The following is a 20602-nucleotide window of genomic DNA, read 5'->3' on the forward strand; positions in this document are numbered from 1 at the left end:
GTAAAACTGGCTTTACGTTACATTTCAGTTTCAGTGCTGTTGTTATTAGTATTGAAATCCTGCAGTATTTTAGTATTATGTGTTTTAAAAATGACCACAGTCCAACAAAAAGACCATAGTTTGAGAATTAAAGCAGCAGAGCACAAAATGTGGATTCATCCGCCGCTGAAAATAGATCCCAACAAATGCTCATTTCTTTATGTTTGTGTGGTTAAAAACTGCAGCGACCTTTTTGAACATGAACCTTAAATATTTCTTACTTTATTGTCATATTGCTACTTTTACTTTGGTAAATAAATGAAGGAACTTCCTCCATCAGGTGCAGTAAATGTTCCTGCAGAGGAGAATCTGTCTCAGTGAAACTCTGCAGAGTAGATAAAGGTTAAAACATGTTGATGGAAACTCTGAAATCTTCTTCTGACTCACACTGAGACAACAGCGCCCCCTGCTGGTCTGCTGAGGTTCAGCATCCAGCAGCTGTAACACAACACAGCGTGGTGTAATAATTCATATTTCTATGTTTTAATAAAACAAAACAAGAAAGGATTTTTCAGAAAAAGTTTTATTAAACATAGAGTAACGTTGTGACAGCAGGAGAGACGTTCAGGTTCAGCACCTCGATGGTTTCACGTTAAAACCAGATCACATGAACGTGACACAGTAAACAGATCGTTCAGTAGGACGCGACATTTACTCAAATATACATTTCCTGTCGGCGCAGTGACGATGAAACATCACGTATGAAAACAACAGAGTCACCGTGAAGCTCCGACACGTTTAAATGTTTCTACAATACATCTGATTTTATTCTAGTTCACCAGGTTTGTTGTTTACGGTCCATTTAAACACATTATGTGACTCTACATTTGAACTGCTGAATATCACGACACACAACAAGCAGGACCGACGTCAGAAGCAGCTGTCAGAGGTAATGAGATGGAGGTGGACACATAACTCAACACACACTGAACATATTAAACACCTGGTCAGAAAACTAAATGTGAAATCATTTCCTTCACCAGCAGCTGGAGGTCACTGCAGCTGTCGATGAAGGAAACTCACGACATTTGATAAACGCTCTGGTGTTTCATTCTGTGGAACAGAAACGGAGAAGAGACGCCGTTTTAACAGCTCGTCAAAGAATCCATCGAACAACAAATGATAATATATATTTTTCCCCGGACAGACAGACGGAGAGCTCATCTTAAAAAAAAGGAAAAAAAACATTGAAGCAAATTAATGAAGGAATTGAATCATCTCCGAAAACAATTGGGGGGAAAAACCAACTTCTTCTGTTACATTTCCAGCAGATTAGACAGTTAGATTCATGTAAACACTTCAGATCACTTTATTTGGCGTCTGTGTAAACAGTTAATCTGATCAGAGTGATTACAGTCAGACTGAAGATTGACTTGATTAGATTAAAATACGTTTGAAACAAGCGTCTTAAAGGCTCGTCAACATGATAAACTTGTGCTGAAGGCGGACGACTTTTATTAACAATCAAACCTACATTCAAAAGCCCGTCGATCACCTCCTGACAAACATCCAAACACAAGCTGTGAAGACACAAAGACGCGTCAAACTAAACGTGACACAGCTGCTTCTGTCTGCGGCCGGTTTACAGAAACGTGTAGAAAAATCGAAGCGTTTGGTTTCAGAGCGAGAGAAGAAGAAGTTTGGCATTCAGCGTTCGTCATCGGAGCGAGACGAGAGACCAACTGTGTGTTTCATGATCCACAACTACAAACGTTCACTAATGTGTGTGTGTGATGTTAGCAAACTCATCATCTGATCCACAAACCAACACACTCAACAAATGTCTGTGTTCTATTTGTATATTTAAGTTAATTCATTATTTATTATGATTTATATTCTGTGAATAAATATTCAGAGAACTTTACTTTACAGACGCTGCAGGCTGAGTTACATTAAGACTCTTTTTCACGTCCTTTAATGCACAATATGTGATTTCTGCCACTAAAAGTCTCTCTACAGAAACATGGTGCAGATCCAGATGTTCTGGAGGAATAAACACCTGGACTCTCATCAGGTTCTGTTCTGATCCGACTGGAGCAGAACTCAGAGATGACTTTGTAACTTGTGGGATTAAAAAGGTGATTTCTCTTCACTCACAGTGATCCGGAGCTGGAGGGAAAATGGACTTTACTTCATGGATGAAACTTTACAGAGAACCAGAACCAGAACCAGAACCGGAGTCTCTGCTGAGTTTGAATTTATTCTCTGAAACTGCAGAGTGAAACTTTAAACAAACTCCATTACTGATGTAAATGTATCAGACGTGACTCGGGCACACATTTTCTCAGACGAGTCATTTTAAAGATTTCTTCACGTCATGTTTCGCTCTCTGACTCTCCTGGACTTTCTAGCAACAGGCGAGCAAATGAAACGCACCCTTACTTTGTTTAAACTTGTGGATTTCTGTAGTTTGAACGTTGTTGGAAACATTTGGGATAATGTGAGCACACAACTCATCAACATGCAGAACAAATGTCGAGTCACTTTTAGACAATCTGAGACACGTTCTATCTTTACGCTGGGTGTGTGTCTGTTTGTGGACATGTCGATCATGAAACACAGGTGTGTCACCTGTACTGAGGCCGACTCCTCTCCACTGGGAGTGTATGTATGTTGTGATTTAAAGCACTGTATGGAAGACGCCGGAGTTTCACCGCACACTCTGAGACATGTGCAGAGGAGTCAGCATCTCCTCAAAGATGGCTCCCTTCACGTTGGAGCCTCTCAGGTTCGCCTCCTGAAGGTCACATCCCGACAGGTCGCAGTTCTGGGAGAAACACACGACACCTGAATGTATCACAGACGTACAGCTTGTGTGTGTGTGTGTGTGTGGTTGTGTGTGTGTGTGGTTGTGTGTGTCCTCACCTCCAGGTCCGTCCCCGCCAGCGTGGCTCCTCTCAGGTTACAGTTCTTCAGTTTGGCGTTTTTCAGTGTGGCGACTCTCAGGTTGATCCCCGTCATCTGACTGCCCTCCATGTCCACACCCTTCAGGTTGGCTCCTGCACACACACACACACACACACACACACACACACACACACACACACACACACACACACATCAGACATGAGTTCAACACAAACTCCACCTGCTCAGGTTGGTCTGAAGAACACGTGTGATTGGCTGCTTCACCCTCCAGGTTGGCTTTGATTCCAGCAGGATCTTCAAAGTTACAGCCTCTCAGCGACGCTCCTTCAGCGTTGGTGCACAGCATCTTCACACCCTGCAGGTTGGCTGCCTGAGACACACACACACACACACACACACACAGAATGAACAGTTTGTTGAGACGTCACGATCAGAAACATGTGACTAAACGGAGGCGGCGCTCACATCGAGGCAGGCCATGGACAGGTCGGCTCGCTCCAGGTTCGCCCCGCTCAGGTTGGCGTGGGTCAGGTTGGCTCCTCTCAGGTTCGCCATCTTAAAGTTGATGTAGCGCAGATCCAGACGAGACAGATCTGCACCGTTAAAGTTCAGACCCTGCAGACCACAAACATCCATATATCAGAAAAAACAGTATCGCCACAAAAAATCCAAACAAGACAAAACTCAGATGGTAAAATGTCCCAGAAGAAGACGAGTTATCTGTGTTTCCACCTGTAGAGTTTCCAGCTCAACGAGTTCTGGATGTTTGTGTAGATTTTCTTTACCTGACATCGCAGCTCTGACTTGGTCGTCGTGGCCAACAGGAATCTGATGAACTCCTTGCGGGTCAGAGGAGAGTGGTCGTCAGGAGGCTGCGTGGACTGAACGCAGGTCAAAGAGACACAGGTCAAACCTCCGGCACTGAAGACACACCTCAGTCTACACACACTCAGTCTACACACACACACACACACACACACACACACACACACACCTTTATGAGGGTCTCCAACTGTTCTGCGAGCTGTTCGATACCAAAGAAACGAGCCTCCTCCAGCACACCTGCAGAGGAAACAGCGCAGGTGAGAACAGACTGAGATCTACCACCTGTTGTACAGATGTTTGTACGTGTGTTTCGTACCCAGAGGGTTGATGCCTTCGTTGATGATGAGCTGTCCGTGTCTCAGGTAATTCAGAATGGGTTCAAAGTAGTCCGGACTGCGATCTATCAGGTACGCGCCCTGAGAGTCCTGCTTGTTCCCCCACACGTCTGAAATCAACAATACGTCAGTCATTCCTCTTTAAAGGAAAAGTTCACTCAACAAGTTAAATACAGCCAATTATTTAGCAGAATGCTGCAACTCTGTTTTACTGTGAAGCTCCAGAAATATTCTGTGGACTACGACACTTCACCTGACTTAGATTTTAGGAGAACTGCTCCTTGAAAATGTTTTTTAAAAAGTAAGTGTGACGTCACCTTTCTCTCTGAACATGTGTGCCAGCATACTCTCAGGCTCTTTACTGACCAGCGTGCTCCTGAGGAAACACACACAAAAACATTATGTACAGGAAAATCATACTGTTCAATAAACATAAAACAAATATTAAAATAACAATACGATGAGTTACAATACAAGAAGACAAGTAAACTCAATACTGACGAGGGATTGTAAACAAAAAATCTGTATCAAACTCGGCAGGAGGAGCGCTAGTTAGCTGTTAGCATTTAGCAGCACAGAGTCCTGCAGTGTGTTTGGCTAACAGAGCTAGCAGCTAACAGCTACAGTCATATTCACCTGGTGGTGGTGAAGCAGCGTCCACCGACGTTGAGCGTCAGCCAGTCGGTGTGCGTCTGACCCCTCTCAGGGCCGCTGAGCTCGTCCTGAGGATCTACACACAGATAAAGTTACTGCAGGTCACCGATACACGATCAATGAAACTGACCAGTGACAGAGAGGATGAAAGACTCTGACACAGAGTGTTTAACACCAAAGGACAGAGCAGCAACTTTATCATCCAAACAGCTCATTTTCACACAAACAACCACAGTTTGTGTCACTTAAAGCCTCCGTGCTGTTATTAGTGAAAATTCTGGATAAAAATGTACTTCATTGGTTTCATTTAGGTGTTTATAGCTATTTTGATCACTAAAGAGTAATTAATAGATTTTATAGTAATGTTTGAATAGATAATACCTGCAGTACACCAGCTGAAGACTCGTTTTATTTGGATTTTGGTGCTTTTTTTCAAATGTTTATGAATACTTTTAACGGTGACCCATCGAGTCAAAGTCAGCGCCAAAATGTCTTCCTGTACTTCAACTACAGGAAACAGTGGATGATTACATTTAGCTGCTGATGTGTAACAGAACATGTCCACATTCTTTCATTGATACTTTTGCTTCTGTAAAAGATTTGAACACTTGTTTCAGGACTGACCTTCAAACGACTCTCCCTCTGAGATGTACAGCACGTCATCGTCTCTGCAGGCGGAAACACAAAGTCTTTACAACACCAGAACAAACTCAAAGTTTCATGTTTGATTCTCTGAAACTGACTGAAACAAGGTCCCATGGATCCGGCAGAGACTTACATTCAGCTCTGATTACAGCACGCACTCGCTGTGGCATCATTTTGATAAACTTATGCAACGTCACAACATTTATTTCCGTCCAGAGTTGAATTCATTTTTCACCAACATCTTGTTCTGATGATGGGAGAGTCGGGCCGCTGCGTCAAGTCTCTCCAGCACATCCAGAGATTCTCAGAAGGGTTCAGGTCTAAATGTGAACATGATGTCTCATGCTCTCTTTCACAGTTTGAGCCCGATGGAACGAGGCGTTGTCATCTTGGAATACGCCCGTGTCATCGGGGGAGAAAAACCTGCTCATTCAGTACATTCAGGTCGTCAGCTGATCTCATTTTGGGGCATTTTTCTTGACTAGCCTCACTGATAAGTGTTTTATCTTTAGGCTACACAGCTGTTCAGTCCTGAACCCTTCAGTTCTCTTCACACTGTGTGGAAATATTCTTATTCCACTATTAAACACATCTGTGAACTCTTCTGTTGAGTTCTTACATTTTCATTTCACCAAACGTTTCAGTGAACTCTGACTGATCATCCAAGATTTTTGTCCTGAACATATTTCCTCCTGGAAGATGAATGTTCACCACGATCCCTCCAGGTTTAATAATGTGTTGGACAGTTCTGAACCCAGTTTCAGCAGCTCCTAAGTTCTTTTGTTTCTTTGATGCAGGCAAATAATTTGACCCATCTTTTCCACGACCACAGGAAATGTCTTACACGTGGTTGTCTGCATCAGTTAGGGTTTAAATAACCAGCTGAAACATATTGATCGCTGCAGTAATCATCCAATGGAAGGCTCTCACCTGTAGTGGGCAGTGTGTGTGTGTCTGTGTGTGTGTGTGTGTGTGTGTGTAATTAAAGTCTAATTAAAATCAATGTTTTTTGGAGGAACAAAAATATCCACAAAACCAAAATTCATTCCTGTTACACTAGTATAAACAATAACACATACAGAACTAACTTCTACATCAGTGCAGGACTTCCTGTGTGTGACGTCACAGTCTACCTGCTCCTCTCGTCTCACCTGATTAACGTGATGTCGTCTATGAGGCCGCCGTTCCCGTTATAAACACTAGAGGCTCTGACTCCCAGTTTGGAGCTGGCCACGGACAGCAGGTCCTCCAGGGACCCGTACACGGCCACCACCTGCACGAGGACACCGACCGTCAGCTCAGTGTGGCGCCACACATCCGACAACATGTCCGACATTAACAGTTAGCCGGTAACACGAGCTAACTGTTAATGTGAAGCTAACTAGCCATTGTTGTTGTTGAGATGAAAGCTAACAGCACAGCTAACGTTCCCGCCTCCACAGCTCACCTTTCCATTCGCGGAGGTTCCGTTGACAAACAGAGTGACTCTTCTCATGGCAGAATCAGATCAACTGGACTCGGTTCGATCCATTAAAAGACATTTCTTCTTTTGCAAACACCTCTTTCCTTCCTTTTCTCCTCACTCCGCTCAAACGCACACGGAAGCGGAACTAGCCAATCAGCTGCGTGTTTCGAAAGGCAACAGCCAATCGGTGAACAGAGTGGGCGGGACCTCCACGCTCAGCAGAGCATCACAATTGTTTTATTTTATTTCATTTTTCATTGTTTTTAGTTTTAATTCTCTGTATTATCCAAAAGTTAACACTAACTAAAGCTGTGATCTGTACCAGAACAATCACCTGGAGTAAATTATATTTAATTAATTAATCAAAATCTCTAAATTATAATCATCAATCATTTCTCTGCATTTTGAGAAGATCGATCATTATTAAGGAAATTATATCAGTTACAGCTAACAGATCAAAACTGGACTCAAATTCTGACAGAAGAAGAAGAAAAGTAACAAATATGGCCAATTTTGACTTAAATGTCTTGTTATTATAATTATTTCTTTGCTAAAAAGAACTTTACTGACTTGGCAACATTTATAAAAACCATCATTAATAACTGCTAAATGTTTATTGGACTGAGTTAATTAACTTCACTGTTAATAAACAAATAATGGGTTCATAAAACATTTATTGAATAATTATAATAATTAAACATCAGTTCAACTCTAAATAATGTTTAAAAAAGAACTACACAGTATTTATTAACCATTTATTAAGTATTATGAACATCAGCTGCAACTTTCCATTAAATAATTACTAATAAATAGATTATAAAGCATTACATTGCTTGTAAACAGTGAAATAACTACTTACTATAAATGTGCTATTTTCTATTAAATATTTATTTTAATTACATAACAGATATTATAAAGTATTACTTAATATATATATTAAGATATCAAAGACCCAGAAAAAATATATGTCCTCAGTGGAAATGCTTCATAAACATCAGCTGCAACTTTATAACCAACAATCACATAATAAGAGGTTTATAAAGCATTTTATTTGATTGTGAAAAGGTAAATATATTAACTTATGTGTTGTATAAAGTACACAAAAGTCATACCTGAGTTAAGATCAGGTATTGTGTTATTATATTACTTAAAGACTTTTAAAAATGAGTGTAATAAGTCTTATAGTCTGTTCTTTGGACTGAATTGTTCTTGTTCGCTGAGTTGAATAATAAAAATACTCAGAATTGTTTTTACAAACAGCTTTATTAAACAAAATTATCACCAAGTCTTAAAATAAAAGCTTCTCGAAACAGAACAGCAGCAAGAAAACTGTGCAATTAAAGTCCCAGAGTTCATTTGGCAAAGAAAACTAAATCTTTTGTTGTCAATCATAAATTAATTTGAGTACCACTTCGTCTTCTGCATGAAAAACTCCAAACCAAAACCAAATCTCATATCTTTTATTTTCATATTCCAAACAACTGAGCAGATCCGCTCGCTGTGCTGCAGCACGATGTGCAAAACAATCAGCCAACAACCTCAACGCGGCTCTGAAAGGCTCCGACTGGCTCCAGTCTCCTGTTAGTACTGGGAGCTGTGGGACCAGTTCATGGCTGCGAGCAAGCAGCTGTGATTCAGCAGTCAAACTCGTCAAAGACATCACACGGTGTCAGAAAGAACAGACAAACAACTGATGTGTGAAGTCAGATTACAGCCTGTTACTCATCAGAGAGGAACCAAGAATTCAAATATCTTGAGGAAGTAGGAAACCAGTTGGGGGATTTAAAAAAATAAATCCTTAATGAAATAAATAAACTGGCTTTAGAGGCGTCGAGGGGAACAAGGAGGAAGGATTAAATGATTACTGAGAGGTGTCAGTATGTTGCTGGACAGCAGATGATTCCTGCAGGATCCTCGTTCTGTTAAAGTGCTTCAAATAAGGCACGTAAAAGGAAGACATTCATATCCACTGAGTTAAGGCTTAAAGGAACAGTTCACCCAAAACATCTAAATTCAGTCATTATCTCTTCATCTGTGGTTGAAGTGTGGTAGTCCACAGAACAGTTCTGGAGCTTCACAGTAAATCAGAGTCGCAGCGTTCTGCTGAACAACTGAAGCAGCTGAGACTTGATTTAAAACAGAAACATCACAAGAGATCACAAACCTGAAACGACACTATTCACACTTTCGGTCGAGCTCGTGCACCCGCTTCAGACGGGGTGCGAGCTAACACTTAGCTTAGCGGCAACATTTCATCCTAACAAAGGGTGTAAAACGTCTGTGTGGAACCCTCTGATGTTATTTTTATTTTAAAACAAGTCCCAAACGTTTTGAGGATTACGACAATCAACCAGAGGAGAGGAGATAATGACTGAATTCTTATGTTTGTGTGAACTGTTCCTTTAATAAGTGAGAATAATGTGGGATAATAAACACAACATCAGTCTGTGTTGGACCGTTCAGACTCCAGGTCAGAATGTGAATCTGCTCTGTGGTTACAGTAAATCTGTGAACAGGCTGCAGATCAATAATCATGTTTCTCCTTTAACCTCGACTTTATCTTGTAAGAAGAACTTATTGTAACTGTTTCAGTCGTACAAACAGCTGCTTCCTGATTTATTTCTTGTGTCTGTTGGTTTGTTTTTAGAGAACCGAGTTGTAAAACTGACAAGAAGTAAAACAAAATTAGAGGTGGAAACCCACTTTAGACTTTTAGAGAACACAGTGTGGTCTTATAATAATAATAATAATAATAATAATAATAATAATAATAATAATAATAATAATAATCTGTTTGAAGTCTTTGTCCTGCACATGCTCTTTATATTTTCCTAACCGCGATCACTGGACTTCTTTAACACAGGTTTATTGACTCAGATCAGTGCAGAAAGTTGACCGTGACTTCATGTAAACTGAATCTCACTGGCTGAACACCTCAACAGTTCAGGTGAATGTTTATATGTCGCACAGTGTCTTTGTGAATGAGACACGTGTGGTCAGTTGTATCTTCTACAGGGAGGATCAGGTCATCAGACGTTTGGCCTCTCAGGTTGTTTAACTACAAAGTAAAAGCTTCCTCAGGCTGAAACCTCTTGGTGGACAGTGTTCAGGTTGTTGGTAATTCTAATGAAGGCAGATCAAGCTTCTCCTCTATACATCAGCTTTATGTGTTAAATCATGACATCATCTCTGGCTCACTTCCTGCCCCACAGGTTTCAGTCCAGGTCAATAAACTATTCGTTCCCACTGTCCTCTGTGTCCTCCTCTTCTCCTTCAGGCCGTCCCTCTCCGTTTCTCTCCGGGTAGTTGAGGATTTGCCGGTTGGCCTGAATGATGTACTGCTGCTGTTTGAAATACACCTTCAGCACTCCTTTGATCAGCACGAAGGCGATGCCACCCTGTGGAGGAAGAGGAGGACAGCATGGAGTCAGCTGAGAGACAAGAAACAACAAGAGGGACGATGTGACACCTTTCACACTGGACGAATAAACATCTGGGTTTTGTCTTTAATGTGAATGTTCACCATCAGCATCATTTTAATTTGACGCGTGTTGAAGTTAAGGACGGTGGCTCGTTAACACTTTCCCCTCCGTCTCTGTTAAATCAGCGTTCAAACATCATTCAGTCGAGTTTAAAAGAGAAACTGAAGTCAAAGAAATGTCAGCAGTGTTACACTGTCACTGACCTCAGATCTGTACTGAACAAAGACAAGAAAGAAGAGAGATGTCTCACTCCTGAGCAACTTCTAAACATCAGCTCCAGCAGCAGCTCATTTCTACTCTTCCCTGCTTTTCACTGACGCACCAGAAAATAAAAAAGCAGGGAAAGAGCAACAGGAAAGCCCTCAAGTCCAGAGAGAGAGGCTCACATCCATCACTCAACTGCTCCTCGCCTGATAGACGAGGTCCCACAGTTATGGGTCCTTCTGGGAGTCTCCTGCAGGTTGTTGGATGAGTCCACACACCCATCGCTTCTATCTGATCTAATTCTTTCACTTACTACCCAAAGTTCATGAACAAAAGGTGAGAATTCAAACACAGAATACCAAAAACAGTAAATGTGAACTTTATGGCTCCTACATGGAAGTTTCATTGTGCGTTGGTTCTGGCAGCCGTGTGGACAAAATACGACGATGTTGAGACAAAGAGAACTTTGTTCTGGTGCCTCCATGAAAATAGTTAAAAATTTTCTGACTCAACCGACCTGATAAGTTGGAATCCAGCCTGCTGACAGACATTAAGAATAACTACACAGAAATAACCATTCTTCTCACTGATGGTCTCGTGATCTCATGTGGGTCAGACAGCAGCAGCATCACTATCAAACTGTTTAATAACCAGTTAAAAACTCCTTGTCGTATGTTTAATAAGTTATTTTGCAGATCTCAGTACATGATGTGTACTCACCAGAACGGTGCGCTGAAGATTGGAGGGCATCCGTCCGAACAGCAGCCGTCCCACCAGACTGGCGATGGAGGGAAAGATGAGAGCTCCACACAGAGTCCTGGACACAGAGAGGTGATCTCCTGAACCGGGTCCGTCCACAGGGACCCGGGGCAGGTAACGACTGTTACCTGAGGGAGAAGACGTGATCATATCGATCATATCACTGATGGAATCTAATGGTTTAAGTTTTCAACATAAAATCTGAAAAGACTGTGTGTGTTTGTACCTGGAGAGAGCTGCCCCCTGTAGGAGTATCTCTGCCACAGTCTCACTAAATAATCCTCCCAGCGGATCATCTTCCCCAGGACCAGCACCACCGGGATGGTGGGCAGACCCATGAGCAGGAACAGCGGGTCGGCCCGCTCCATCACGTACAGCCCCTTCTTATGTCCCACCACCTGCACACGGACACACAGACAGCTGAAGGTCCAACAGGCTGTCACACTCTCTGGTTTTACATCCTGTCTGTCGGTATGTTGTTAACTCTGCGTACCTGCATGACAGTCACAGCTCCGTATGTGACAGCTGACCAGTAGACAGTCCCGACCACCACCCCGACAGCAGCGAAGGGGCTGACCCGGGACAGGGCTCTGTCTACCTGCTGGAGGAAATACACCAACGGGCCTGAGAAAGGAAAGAAAGATGGATGTTATGTGCTAATATGTAAAGTGTTTTTATAACAGTGTTTAACCAGGGATGTCAGTCATTAGAAACATCTGTAACTTTCACACTGTGAGGTTAAAACTGCTGCCGTTAAATCAACATGTGTGACTAAATAAAGGCTTTTATTAAATCTTTACTCTTTGTTCGACCATCAGGAATGTTTTTTATATCTGTGACCAGTTTTTTCATCTCCAGCTCCTGAAGATTCCCCTCGACACACGATACGAGAAACTGACTGAACGCTCGACCTCCATGTTGTAAAGCGTCACTCACCCATCTTGGGGAAGGTGATGTGGTATTCAGTGCCACATTGTGGACAGTTGACGGCTCCTCCGCTGTTTCCTTTCTGCTTCTCGTCGAGCCAGCGCTGCAGACATGACTGATGGATCCATTTAGTGCAGCCTTTACACCTGCAGGGGCTCACCCACTCTGCATTGTGGTCGTCTCTCTCGGTGGCAAAACACACCCAGCAGTGCCTGGACACACACACACACACACACACACACACACACACACACACACACACACACACACAGCGATGTAAAACAAGATCTTTGATTACCAAACCTCATTAAATTACAAAACAGATACACGAGGCGGTCAATCACAGCCACCTCCTGTTCTGTATTTACCAAATCAAATAATCCATTAGTTGCGTAAACACACTCTTGTAATCACACGATATGAGGCTGCATTTTAAGACCATTAAAGGGCCAGTTTGCCAGAATCTCGGCAGAATGAAATGGTGCACTGAGCCAGACATGACGTTCATTTACGAGATGTGTTCTTACTTCTCAGGCTGCTCCTCAGCAAGCGCCATCGTACTGAAGGGACTCTGCTGTCCTGGGTGTTAACATGAAGCCATCAGACTGCAGCGGAACCTTTAAAAAGAGCATTTACACACTTTACAACACAGTCTCAGTGGTGGAATACAACTAAGTGCTGCACTTAAAACATGTAAAGTTCATATAGCAAACACGTTAGCAAACACTTGTTGCCTTAATGAAATAGAATCTGAAACCAGGAACGGTGAGTGATAAATGAAGACTCCACTACATTTCTGAGAGCTGCTTTGAAGATATGAGATCTTACATTTGAAACATTTGATCAGCTGATGAAATGTGATGCATTTAAGGACCGTGAACTAACAAACAGGATTTAGTTATCAGAAAAGTTCAAGTTATCAGAAAGTTATCTTATAGGTACTTTATCTTCAGGTCAGAGTCAGACCTCCCTCCACCTCTGGACAGTTAGCCCATAACTGACCAACACATTCTGAGGCCTTGAGATTTACACCGCTTAATCTGAGCCCAGTGAAACGTTCCTGAACGTGAAACCAAACTGCTGATACTAATTTTACCCATGTGACGTGACAGCAGCACTTTCTATAAACCGAAACCAACGTAAACGTATTCTTGAGCTAACTGAGTTAGCTGCGGGCTACAGCTTTAAAGACAGAAAACCAACATCGACACCCACATGAACTCTATTTCTCTGATATTATCCGACTTTTAGATCGTTTGTCAGCAAGTTCACTTCAAACTGAACTCTGTCCACCTGCTCTGACCTCCAAGACACAACTCATGCTAATGCTAACAGGGGATAGCCTGTCAACTTTTACATTAAGCTAGTAAACATCACCTCAGCTAGTTTAACCGACGATACAGCTGACTTCGTTAATTGTCAGTTTATAAATACGTCATGTGACTCTGGTGTAAAGACACCGCTTACCTGTAAAAATGATAATTTATCCAAATATGAGATGTTTTCTGTGTTTAACCCGCTGCTCTGCTGTGTTTTCTTCTCTTACGGTTGTGTTGATCTCTGAGCAGGACAAGTAGACAAGCTAGCAGCTTTCTGATTGGTCGGCGCCGGTGACGAAGCCTGTTGCATTCACGACATGCTGGAAAAGACAGACTTTTAGTTTCTTCTTCTCTGATTTAATGGCGGATCGCAAACCAACGTGTAAAGGTGCAAACCGCCGCCGCAGGGTCTCATGGACTGCAGGTTACACTCTGCAAGTAAATGATTGATGATAATAGTAACCCCCACCTCCAAAATATAATCATTAGTTATATATATATTATATCTTACAATTTAAACCTCTATCTTTCAGAAAAGTTATGACAGTCTTCTCATCCCTAAAATACCTTCCAAACTCCATCTCCGCCCTACGAATTAGAGTTCATAGTCTTTCATTGTACTCTACATTATATTTGCTACATTTCATGACGTGTTCAACATTTTTAGCAACCTAACAAACATCAAACTTATCCGACAAACACACTTTGCCATTAAATAAAGGCTTGAGGATTTTAATCATGTATGTCTAAGTCTTAGAAACAATCACTTCCTCTGTTTCCTTTGTGAACTGATTTCTGAATGTTGAAGCAGTGTCTGCTTTTTCATTTGCATCCCACTTCTTCTGCCACAAATCCCTCACTGCCTCGACACCAACATGAGCAGGAACCAACAAAACCGCACATTAATTCCAAGTCTTTGTAGTCTCAGCAATGATATATATATTTCTATCAATAGATCCTTTCTTTTGAAATCAGGCTTTTAAGAGCTGCAGTTGACTCTGAGCAGACGACCGCTCTCTCAGGCCTCCTCTATCCATCGCATACCTAAAATTATAGCAGTCAGTTCTGCTGTGGGAATAATATATTATTAGTTATTTAGCATTTTATTCAGCAAATTCAGGTATTAACACTCCTGTTCCGATAAGTCCACTCTCTGGCTCTTTGGTATGAAGTTGTAATAATTATTTTGTAAATCGTTTTTAACCAAGAGATCAATATTACCCTCATTTCTTTTAGTCAATTCACGCTTCTGTCCCACAAACTGTAAGTCCACATTTGGTACTGGTGATATCACGGAGGCTCCAACTTTAACACTGAATGTCTGGTTAGACAGGACATCTGGAACCCAGTTGTTCAGTCTAACACCTGAGTCATATGCTTTCTCAATGTCAAAGTACACTACAGCCATGATCTCTTTCATTATAACAGCTTCTTCTGCCTCGTTAGTAACTTTAACTAAAGCATCTACAGTAGATCCATAAGCAGCACCATGTTCACCACCACAGTTACAGCAGTCACTAACAAAAAATAGTATAAAGTTTGGTTTAAGTGAGACTTGACTGAGAAATAAATCATTATCGAGATGACAACCTTTAAAGATCTGAAATGCAATATTCTATACATTTTTAGATAAAGCTGTGAATAAGGTAAAAAAAACAAACAACACATTACCATAAAAATTATCCTGTTAATTACTTTAAATTGAGACAATAATTGTTGTATATCACAATGTATTATTTAATGTTATGTTTAAATGTGCAAATGAGAACGTTCATACATTAAGTGAACATAAATCTGATTTTTGGATAATTACAGGTTCAAAATCTTATTTTCATTTGTTGACAGATATCACATTCAAAGGTTTTGTGCAGAGGGATTTTCTCTGTTTATTACTCAACAAATGAAACATCTAAGGGGTTAGAAGAGGTTTCCTTTTGTTTGTTTTTTGGCCTTTATAGGTTGACAGAACAGCTTCAGAGATGACAGGAAACAGGATGAAAGGAGACCAGGACGGGACTCGAACCCTGGTCCGCTGCAGCGGGGAGGGAACCTCTAATGACACACCTGGTAACCACCTGAGCTAACAGACGACGCTGGCATTGCCACTGCTAACAGTCACTCAAAACAAGTCGCTAGTTTAGGTGAAGTCGGCATGAAAGCTTTTGTAATTAATTGACATTATCATCTTACTACATCCAAATTAATCAATTATGAACCTTGTGTTTTGTTCGGTGCACCAAACCTCATTTGGATTTTGAAGGTTTTTACTCTGCCGTGTTTATAACCAGAATAATGCCGCAGTAAATTCCATTTGGGACACTATCTTAAAACAAGTCGCTAGTTTAGGTGAAGTCGGCATGAAACATTGATTAATTTATTGATTTTTTTTTAAGACAGCATGACACATTGTCTGCTAACGTTTACTGTAGGTGTGGGTGGTTATGATCGCTGTTAGCTAGCTGACTTTAAAGTAGTCACATATGCAATGAAGGCTTTGGGAAAGCAGCGGCTCAGCTTCCTTTATTAACTACTAACGACACATGAACCAGGTATTGACAGTATAACCAGCGTTTAAAAACACCTGAGTCATTTTCTCGTGTGTTTTACAGACAGGTGTACCTGTTAGCTAACTGCATGTCTGTGGTGGAGCTTGTTAGCATGTAGCCATGATCCTGATGTAAGACATTAACATGGCCATATAACCACTGTACAGCTGTACATGTGAACAGCTTTGACTACAGCACAGTTAGCTAACAGGGCCCATGTGTTGTTTAATGATTTCTGAGCAGGTTAGCCTCTCTCCATTAATGAAGCTAACAGCAGCTCAGTGAGAGTTTATAACGTTTTACCAGCAGCTGATATGAAATATACCTGAAGTGCTGCCTGTAATATCAGGACGCAGACAGATAACAGGTCATTTTGAACAGCTAAAGTAGTTTATATGCTCATTATACCGCATCAATGTAGTCTGCACAGTAATGTTTCTGTGTGTTTGTCTCAATTCTGGTCTAATTTGTTTTTTAAATCCCTGCACTGACTCCCTGTGTGTCAAGAGATAGACTTTAAACTTGTTTTCAGCTAATTCAATCCAAGCCTAAATTTGCTCTCTGAACTTTGAATATCTTTAAAAAATTTTTTATATTAAATATGATCTTGACATAAATATTTATGTGTATTTCAGGAGTCAACACACTGAGGGTCCCTGAGAGACCTGAGGACTGGTGGAGCTGAACAGAACAGTCCTGAACAGTCTCACTGCCTCTCACACCCCAAGGTAAAAAGCATCTTAAGTACTGAACCAGTCAATTATACTTCTGCTTTGTGTTGTAAACAGCAAAGGAGGCCGATATATATAACGTCTATGATCGTACTGTAAAGTGTGTGAATGTGCAGGTTCATTTGGAATGAGAGAAAGTCCAGGAAGCTGTTTTGAAAGCCGGACAGTAGTCCTCTTCTCAGACCTTCATGTGGTCATGATGTGATATTAAAGTGCTTCCTCCTCTCCCTCAGTGAAACGTCAGACCTGTCTGCTGTGTTTCTGTGAGCCCTGTGCTGAGTTCAGTGTTCAGAACTGTGCAGAAAGTTGACCAGGAAGCAGCTTCAAGTGGTGCGAACTCTGAGGAGAGATACCTGTTCTCACAGAGACCAAACAAAGGTCAGTGCTTGCAATGTAGGAGTCAAAATTAAAGGCAGAGTACGTAAGATATGTCAGGTGCTGTTCATTAACACACAAGTAATTCCTTTTTTTGTCCCGCAAACTGGTAAACTTTTTAACAATGTCATAGTAGGCCTTATTAGGACAGAGTTTCTTACGTACTCTGCCTTTAACTCTCGCTCTATATATATATATTTTTTAATAAAACCAAGTTGCCAAACAGGTGATTTACAAGTAACTTCAATAGTGAAATACTAAAAGAAGTAGAAGTAGTATGTTAAATGTGTTGTTTTACTGAGAGGAAAATATAAACAATAAGGCTGTTAACGACACCTAAATGCATGTTATTAATCTCTTTATATGAAGTATTTAACATGAATATACAGCATCAGCCAAAACATTGAAACACTGACAGCTGAAGTGAGCATTGATCATCTTGTTACAATCAAATGTCCTGCTGTAAACTCTTGAGTCCTGGCATTTATGTGGACGCCTCTTTGACGAGTATCATCCACCCAAACATGGTTGCAGATCAAGTTCACCCCCTCATGGGAACAGCACTCCTCGATGGCAGCGCCCCCTGCAGGACAACGCACCTGCAACACCGCAGAAACAGCTCAGGAACCTGAACTGGCCTTTGAATTCCTCAGATCCCAAACCAGTTGAGCATCTGTGGGATGCACCAGTGCCACGTCCCATCCATGTTGGGGCCCCCATGGATCGTTCTTGTCTCATGGTACATCCAGTGGACGTTCAGTTGGTTTGAGATCTGGGGAATTCAGAGGCCAGGTTGACACTTTGAGCTCTTTGTCACGTTCCTCTGGTCGTGCCTGAGCAGTTTTTGCAGTGATGCAGCTACATCCTCCTGCTGGGGGGCCACTGCCACTGAGCAGTGTCACTGTCATGAGCGGCTGCACTCGGTCTGCAGCGGTGTTTGGGTGAGTGGTGCTTCTCAAAGAGGCGTCCTCGTGAATGCTTGGACTCAAGGTTTCCCAGCAGAACGTGACATTGTCACAAGATGATCAATGTTATTTATTTCAGCTGTCATTGGTTTTAATCTTGTGGTGGATCTGTGTATGTACACATTTTACAGACAAACAAACAGAAACAAACACAAAACCAACACAAACCAACAAAAACCTCCACAAACACACAAAAAACCTCCACAGACAAACAAAAAACCTCCACAAACACACAAAAACACTCCCCTAACACAAAAAACCTCCACAAAACCTCCACAAACACACAAAAACACTCCCCTAACACAAAAAACCTCCACAAAACCTCCACAAACACACAAAACCACAAATAAACACAAATAAACACAAAACTTCCACAAACAAACACAAAACCTCCACAAACACACAAAACCACAAATAAACACAAAACCTCCACAAACAAACTAACTAACAAACTCACTCACTCAAAAAGACACAAAACCTCCACAAAGAGACATCAGACTACCACTGCTCCTCTTTTTCTTCCTGCAGGTGACGGACGAGTCTAAAGGAAGAATCCCAAAGACGAGCAGTCAGAACCAGACGAGCCACAACAGGATCCTGAAGCAGACGACTGAGTGTCTGAGTGTCTGTCTTCTGATGAAACTCCTTCAGGTCGTGCAGGTGTTTGTTGACAACAGTTTCACCTGCTCAGACAGTGAGCACTGTTGTCTTTACTGGCTATTTACCTACTAAACCCTTTGTCTCCTCTCAGTGTCATTGCCAAAGCTTTAACTATATTTAATACATACAATTTCTTCTGCAAGAGAGACCAGGCCTTCCGTTAGCATTTCATTTGTTTTTATCTGTAGCTAATTATATTTTATTTTTTTCTCCTTCTGTCTTTGAGAGGCTGTTTTAATGTCCGAATGTTTTAGTTTGGATTAATTTATTTTTCGTTTAGATCTCTAAAACTCATTTTAAACTGAGTACCTACTAATATAAAATATAAAATGGGACCTGAACTAAATCCAGTAGTTGTTTCAGTCAGGATAGTTTACAGACTCGCACCAGTATTTGACAGATTTTTCTCTGAATGCTTTTTTTGCCTAAGCCTAAATATGCTCTCTGAACTTTGAAAACTAATGTACATGTTTTATGTGATCACAGCAAAGGAAAACGTTTTTTAATGTATTTTTTGAAATATATACAATATGATCTTAACATAAAAGTGTTTGGTGTAGCTGAGCTGAGCTTTACTCCTGAACAGTCTCACTGCCTCTCACACCATCAAGGTAAAAAGCATCTCATGTTAAACTTCTGCTGTGTGTTGTAAACAACAAATGAGAGCGTGCTAACAGATATAAAGTCTCGGATCGTACTGTGAAGTGTGTGAATGTGCAGGTTGTGTTGATCTCTGAGCAGGACAAGAAGACAAGCTAGCAGCTTTCTGATTGGTCGGCGCCGGTGACGAGGCCTGTTGCATTCAGGACATGTTGGAAATGATAGACTTTTGGTTTAAATATGAACAGCTGTTCTTATCAGCCTTGTAGTGACAAAAAAAAATAAAAAATCAGGGTTGGATGGTAACCAAGCACAGTTACTCAGGTACTCGGGTCCATTATGAGGTTCTTGTACTTTACAGTTGAAGTGTTCCAGGCTAGAAACTTAAGATAAATGTCAGTTCAAGCAGCTACGTTGTTCATTCCTGCTAACATGTTATTGCATCACACACATAATAAACAGGACACACTGAATACTTTTTTTTTTATTCTTATACCTCTATGCTTTTACTATAATTTGAATGCAGTACTTTGACTTGTGTTGGTGTCGTTATGTAATGTGGTATTTTGACTTCTGTAAATGATGTGAATACTTGTTACACCACTGGAAACAATAAAGCTGTCCTGCAAGTCACAAGTTTTGTGTTACCTGCTTAATTTATTATGAAGAGCCGTCCCAGACTGCAGGTTCTTCTTTTTATTGTTGTTATATATCTGGGTACCACTCGCTAATGACAATGCAGCTACAGGCACCGCTGATGCTGTGCTCTAAACTTTTTAAACAAATCAACTCATAATTGTTGTCGTAATTGGTTTGAGAATTATCCCTTTTCCACGTGAGATCATTTGACCACTTATTTGTAGAAACAGGCTGCAGACCATCTGAACCGAAGTCCTTTAAAGGTGCATTATGTAGTTCAGGGGAGGAAACTTTAATCAGAGGAGAAAGACTGAATAACGTGAATAAACAAACTGACCTTAAAGGACAAAACACTTCATACTGTTTTACTTTGTTTACATGTGGCGGACCCTGCCACCTTTCTAGCATCAAACAGTGTTCTGGGACATTGCTTTCCTTTGAGAACAGCTCGTTTATTCACTTTTGGAGAAAATTTGTATTATAACCTCATTAATATTGTAAATGGTAAAATTCTGTTTGGATTTCTTCTCTAAAATGACATCGTGCCCCTTTAATCATAATACA

General features: G+C 41.2%; 2 protein-coding genes and 1 long non-coding RNA gene across 5 annotated transcripts; 1 reads left to right on the forward strand and 2 right to left on the reverse strand.

Moving 5' to 3' along the window:
* Positions 1-544: 544 nt before the first annotated feature.
* LOC115592293 (BTB/POZ domain-containing protein KCTD9-like) lies at positions 545-6991 on the reverse strand. Of its 2 annotated transcripts, XR_003986106.1 has the most exons (13): positions 6814-6991; positions 6518-6639; positions 5346-5389; positions 4704-4797; positions 4385-4443; positions 4049-4177; positions 3902-3969; positions 3693-3788; positions 3373-3522; positions 3172-3277; positions 2905-3038; positions 2203-2806; positions 545-2081 (listed from the first exon to the last, which is right to left on the reverse strand). XR_003986106.1 is itself a non-coding variant. In XM_030434896.1 (12 exons), exons 1-12 carry the CDS (start codon positions 6859-6861, stop codon positions 2690-2692), a joined length of 1167 nt encoding a protein of 388 aa, XP_030290756.1. In that variant the 5' UTR covers positions 6862-6991; the 3' UTR covers positions 545-2689. The 2 variants fall into 2 exon arrangements, 1 of the variants encoding a protein (XP_030290756.1); XM_030434896.1 differs by having other exon boundaries at positions 545-2806.
* Positions 6992-8075: 1084 nt separating this feature from the next.
* Positions 8076-12843, reverse strand: LOC115592297 (E3 ubiquitin-protein ligase MARCH5-like). The gene is made up of 6 exons (XM_030434904.1): positions 12731-12843; positions 12213-12415; positions 11770-11900; positions 11503-11674; positions 11238-11404; positions 8076-10229 (listed from the first exon to the last, which is right to left on the reverse strand). The coding sequence occupies exons 1-6, from the start codon at positions 12757-12759 to the stop codon at positions 10065-10067; spliced, it is 867 nt and encodes a 288-aa protein (XP_030290764.1). The 5' UTR covers positions 12760-12843; the 3' UTR covers positions 8076-10064.
* Positions 12844-15560: 2717 nt separating this feature from the next.
* Positions 15561-20035, forward strand: LOC115592300 (uncharacterized). 2 transcript variants are annotated; one of them, XR_003986110.1, is made up of 4 exons: positions 15561-15663; positions 16704-16796; positions 17033-17177; positions 18668-20035. It is a non-coding gene; the product is annotated as an uncharacterized LOC115592300 (long non-coding RNA). The 2 variants fall into 2 exon arrangements; XR_003986109.1 differs by lacking the exon at positions 15561-15663 and adding an exon at positions 15873-16071.
* Positions 20036-20602: the final 567 nt, after the last annotated feature.

The sequence above is a fragment of the Sparus aurata genome, chromosome 12 (assembly GCF_900880675.1).
Source record: "Sparus aurata chromosome 12, fSpaAur1.1, whole genome shotgun sequence".
In the NCBI taxonomy this organism is placed as follows: domain Eukaryota; kingdom Metazoa; phylum Chordata; class Actinopteri; order Spariformes; family Sparidae; genus Sparus; species Sparus aurata.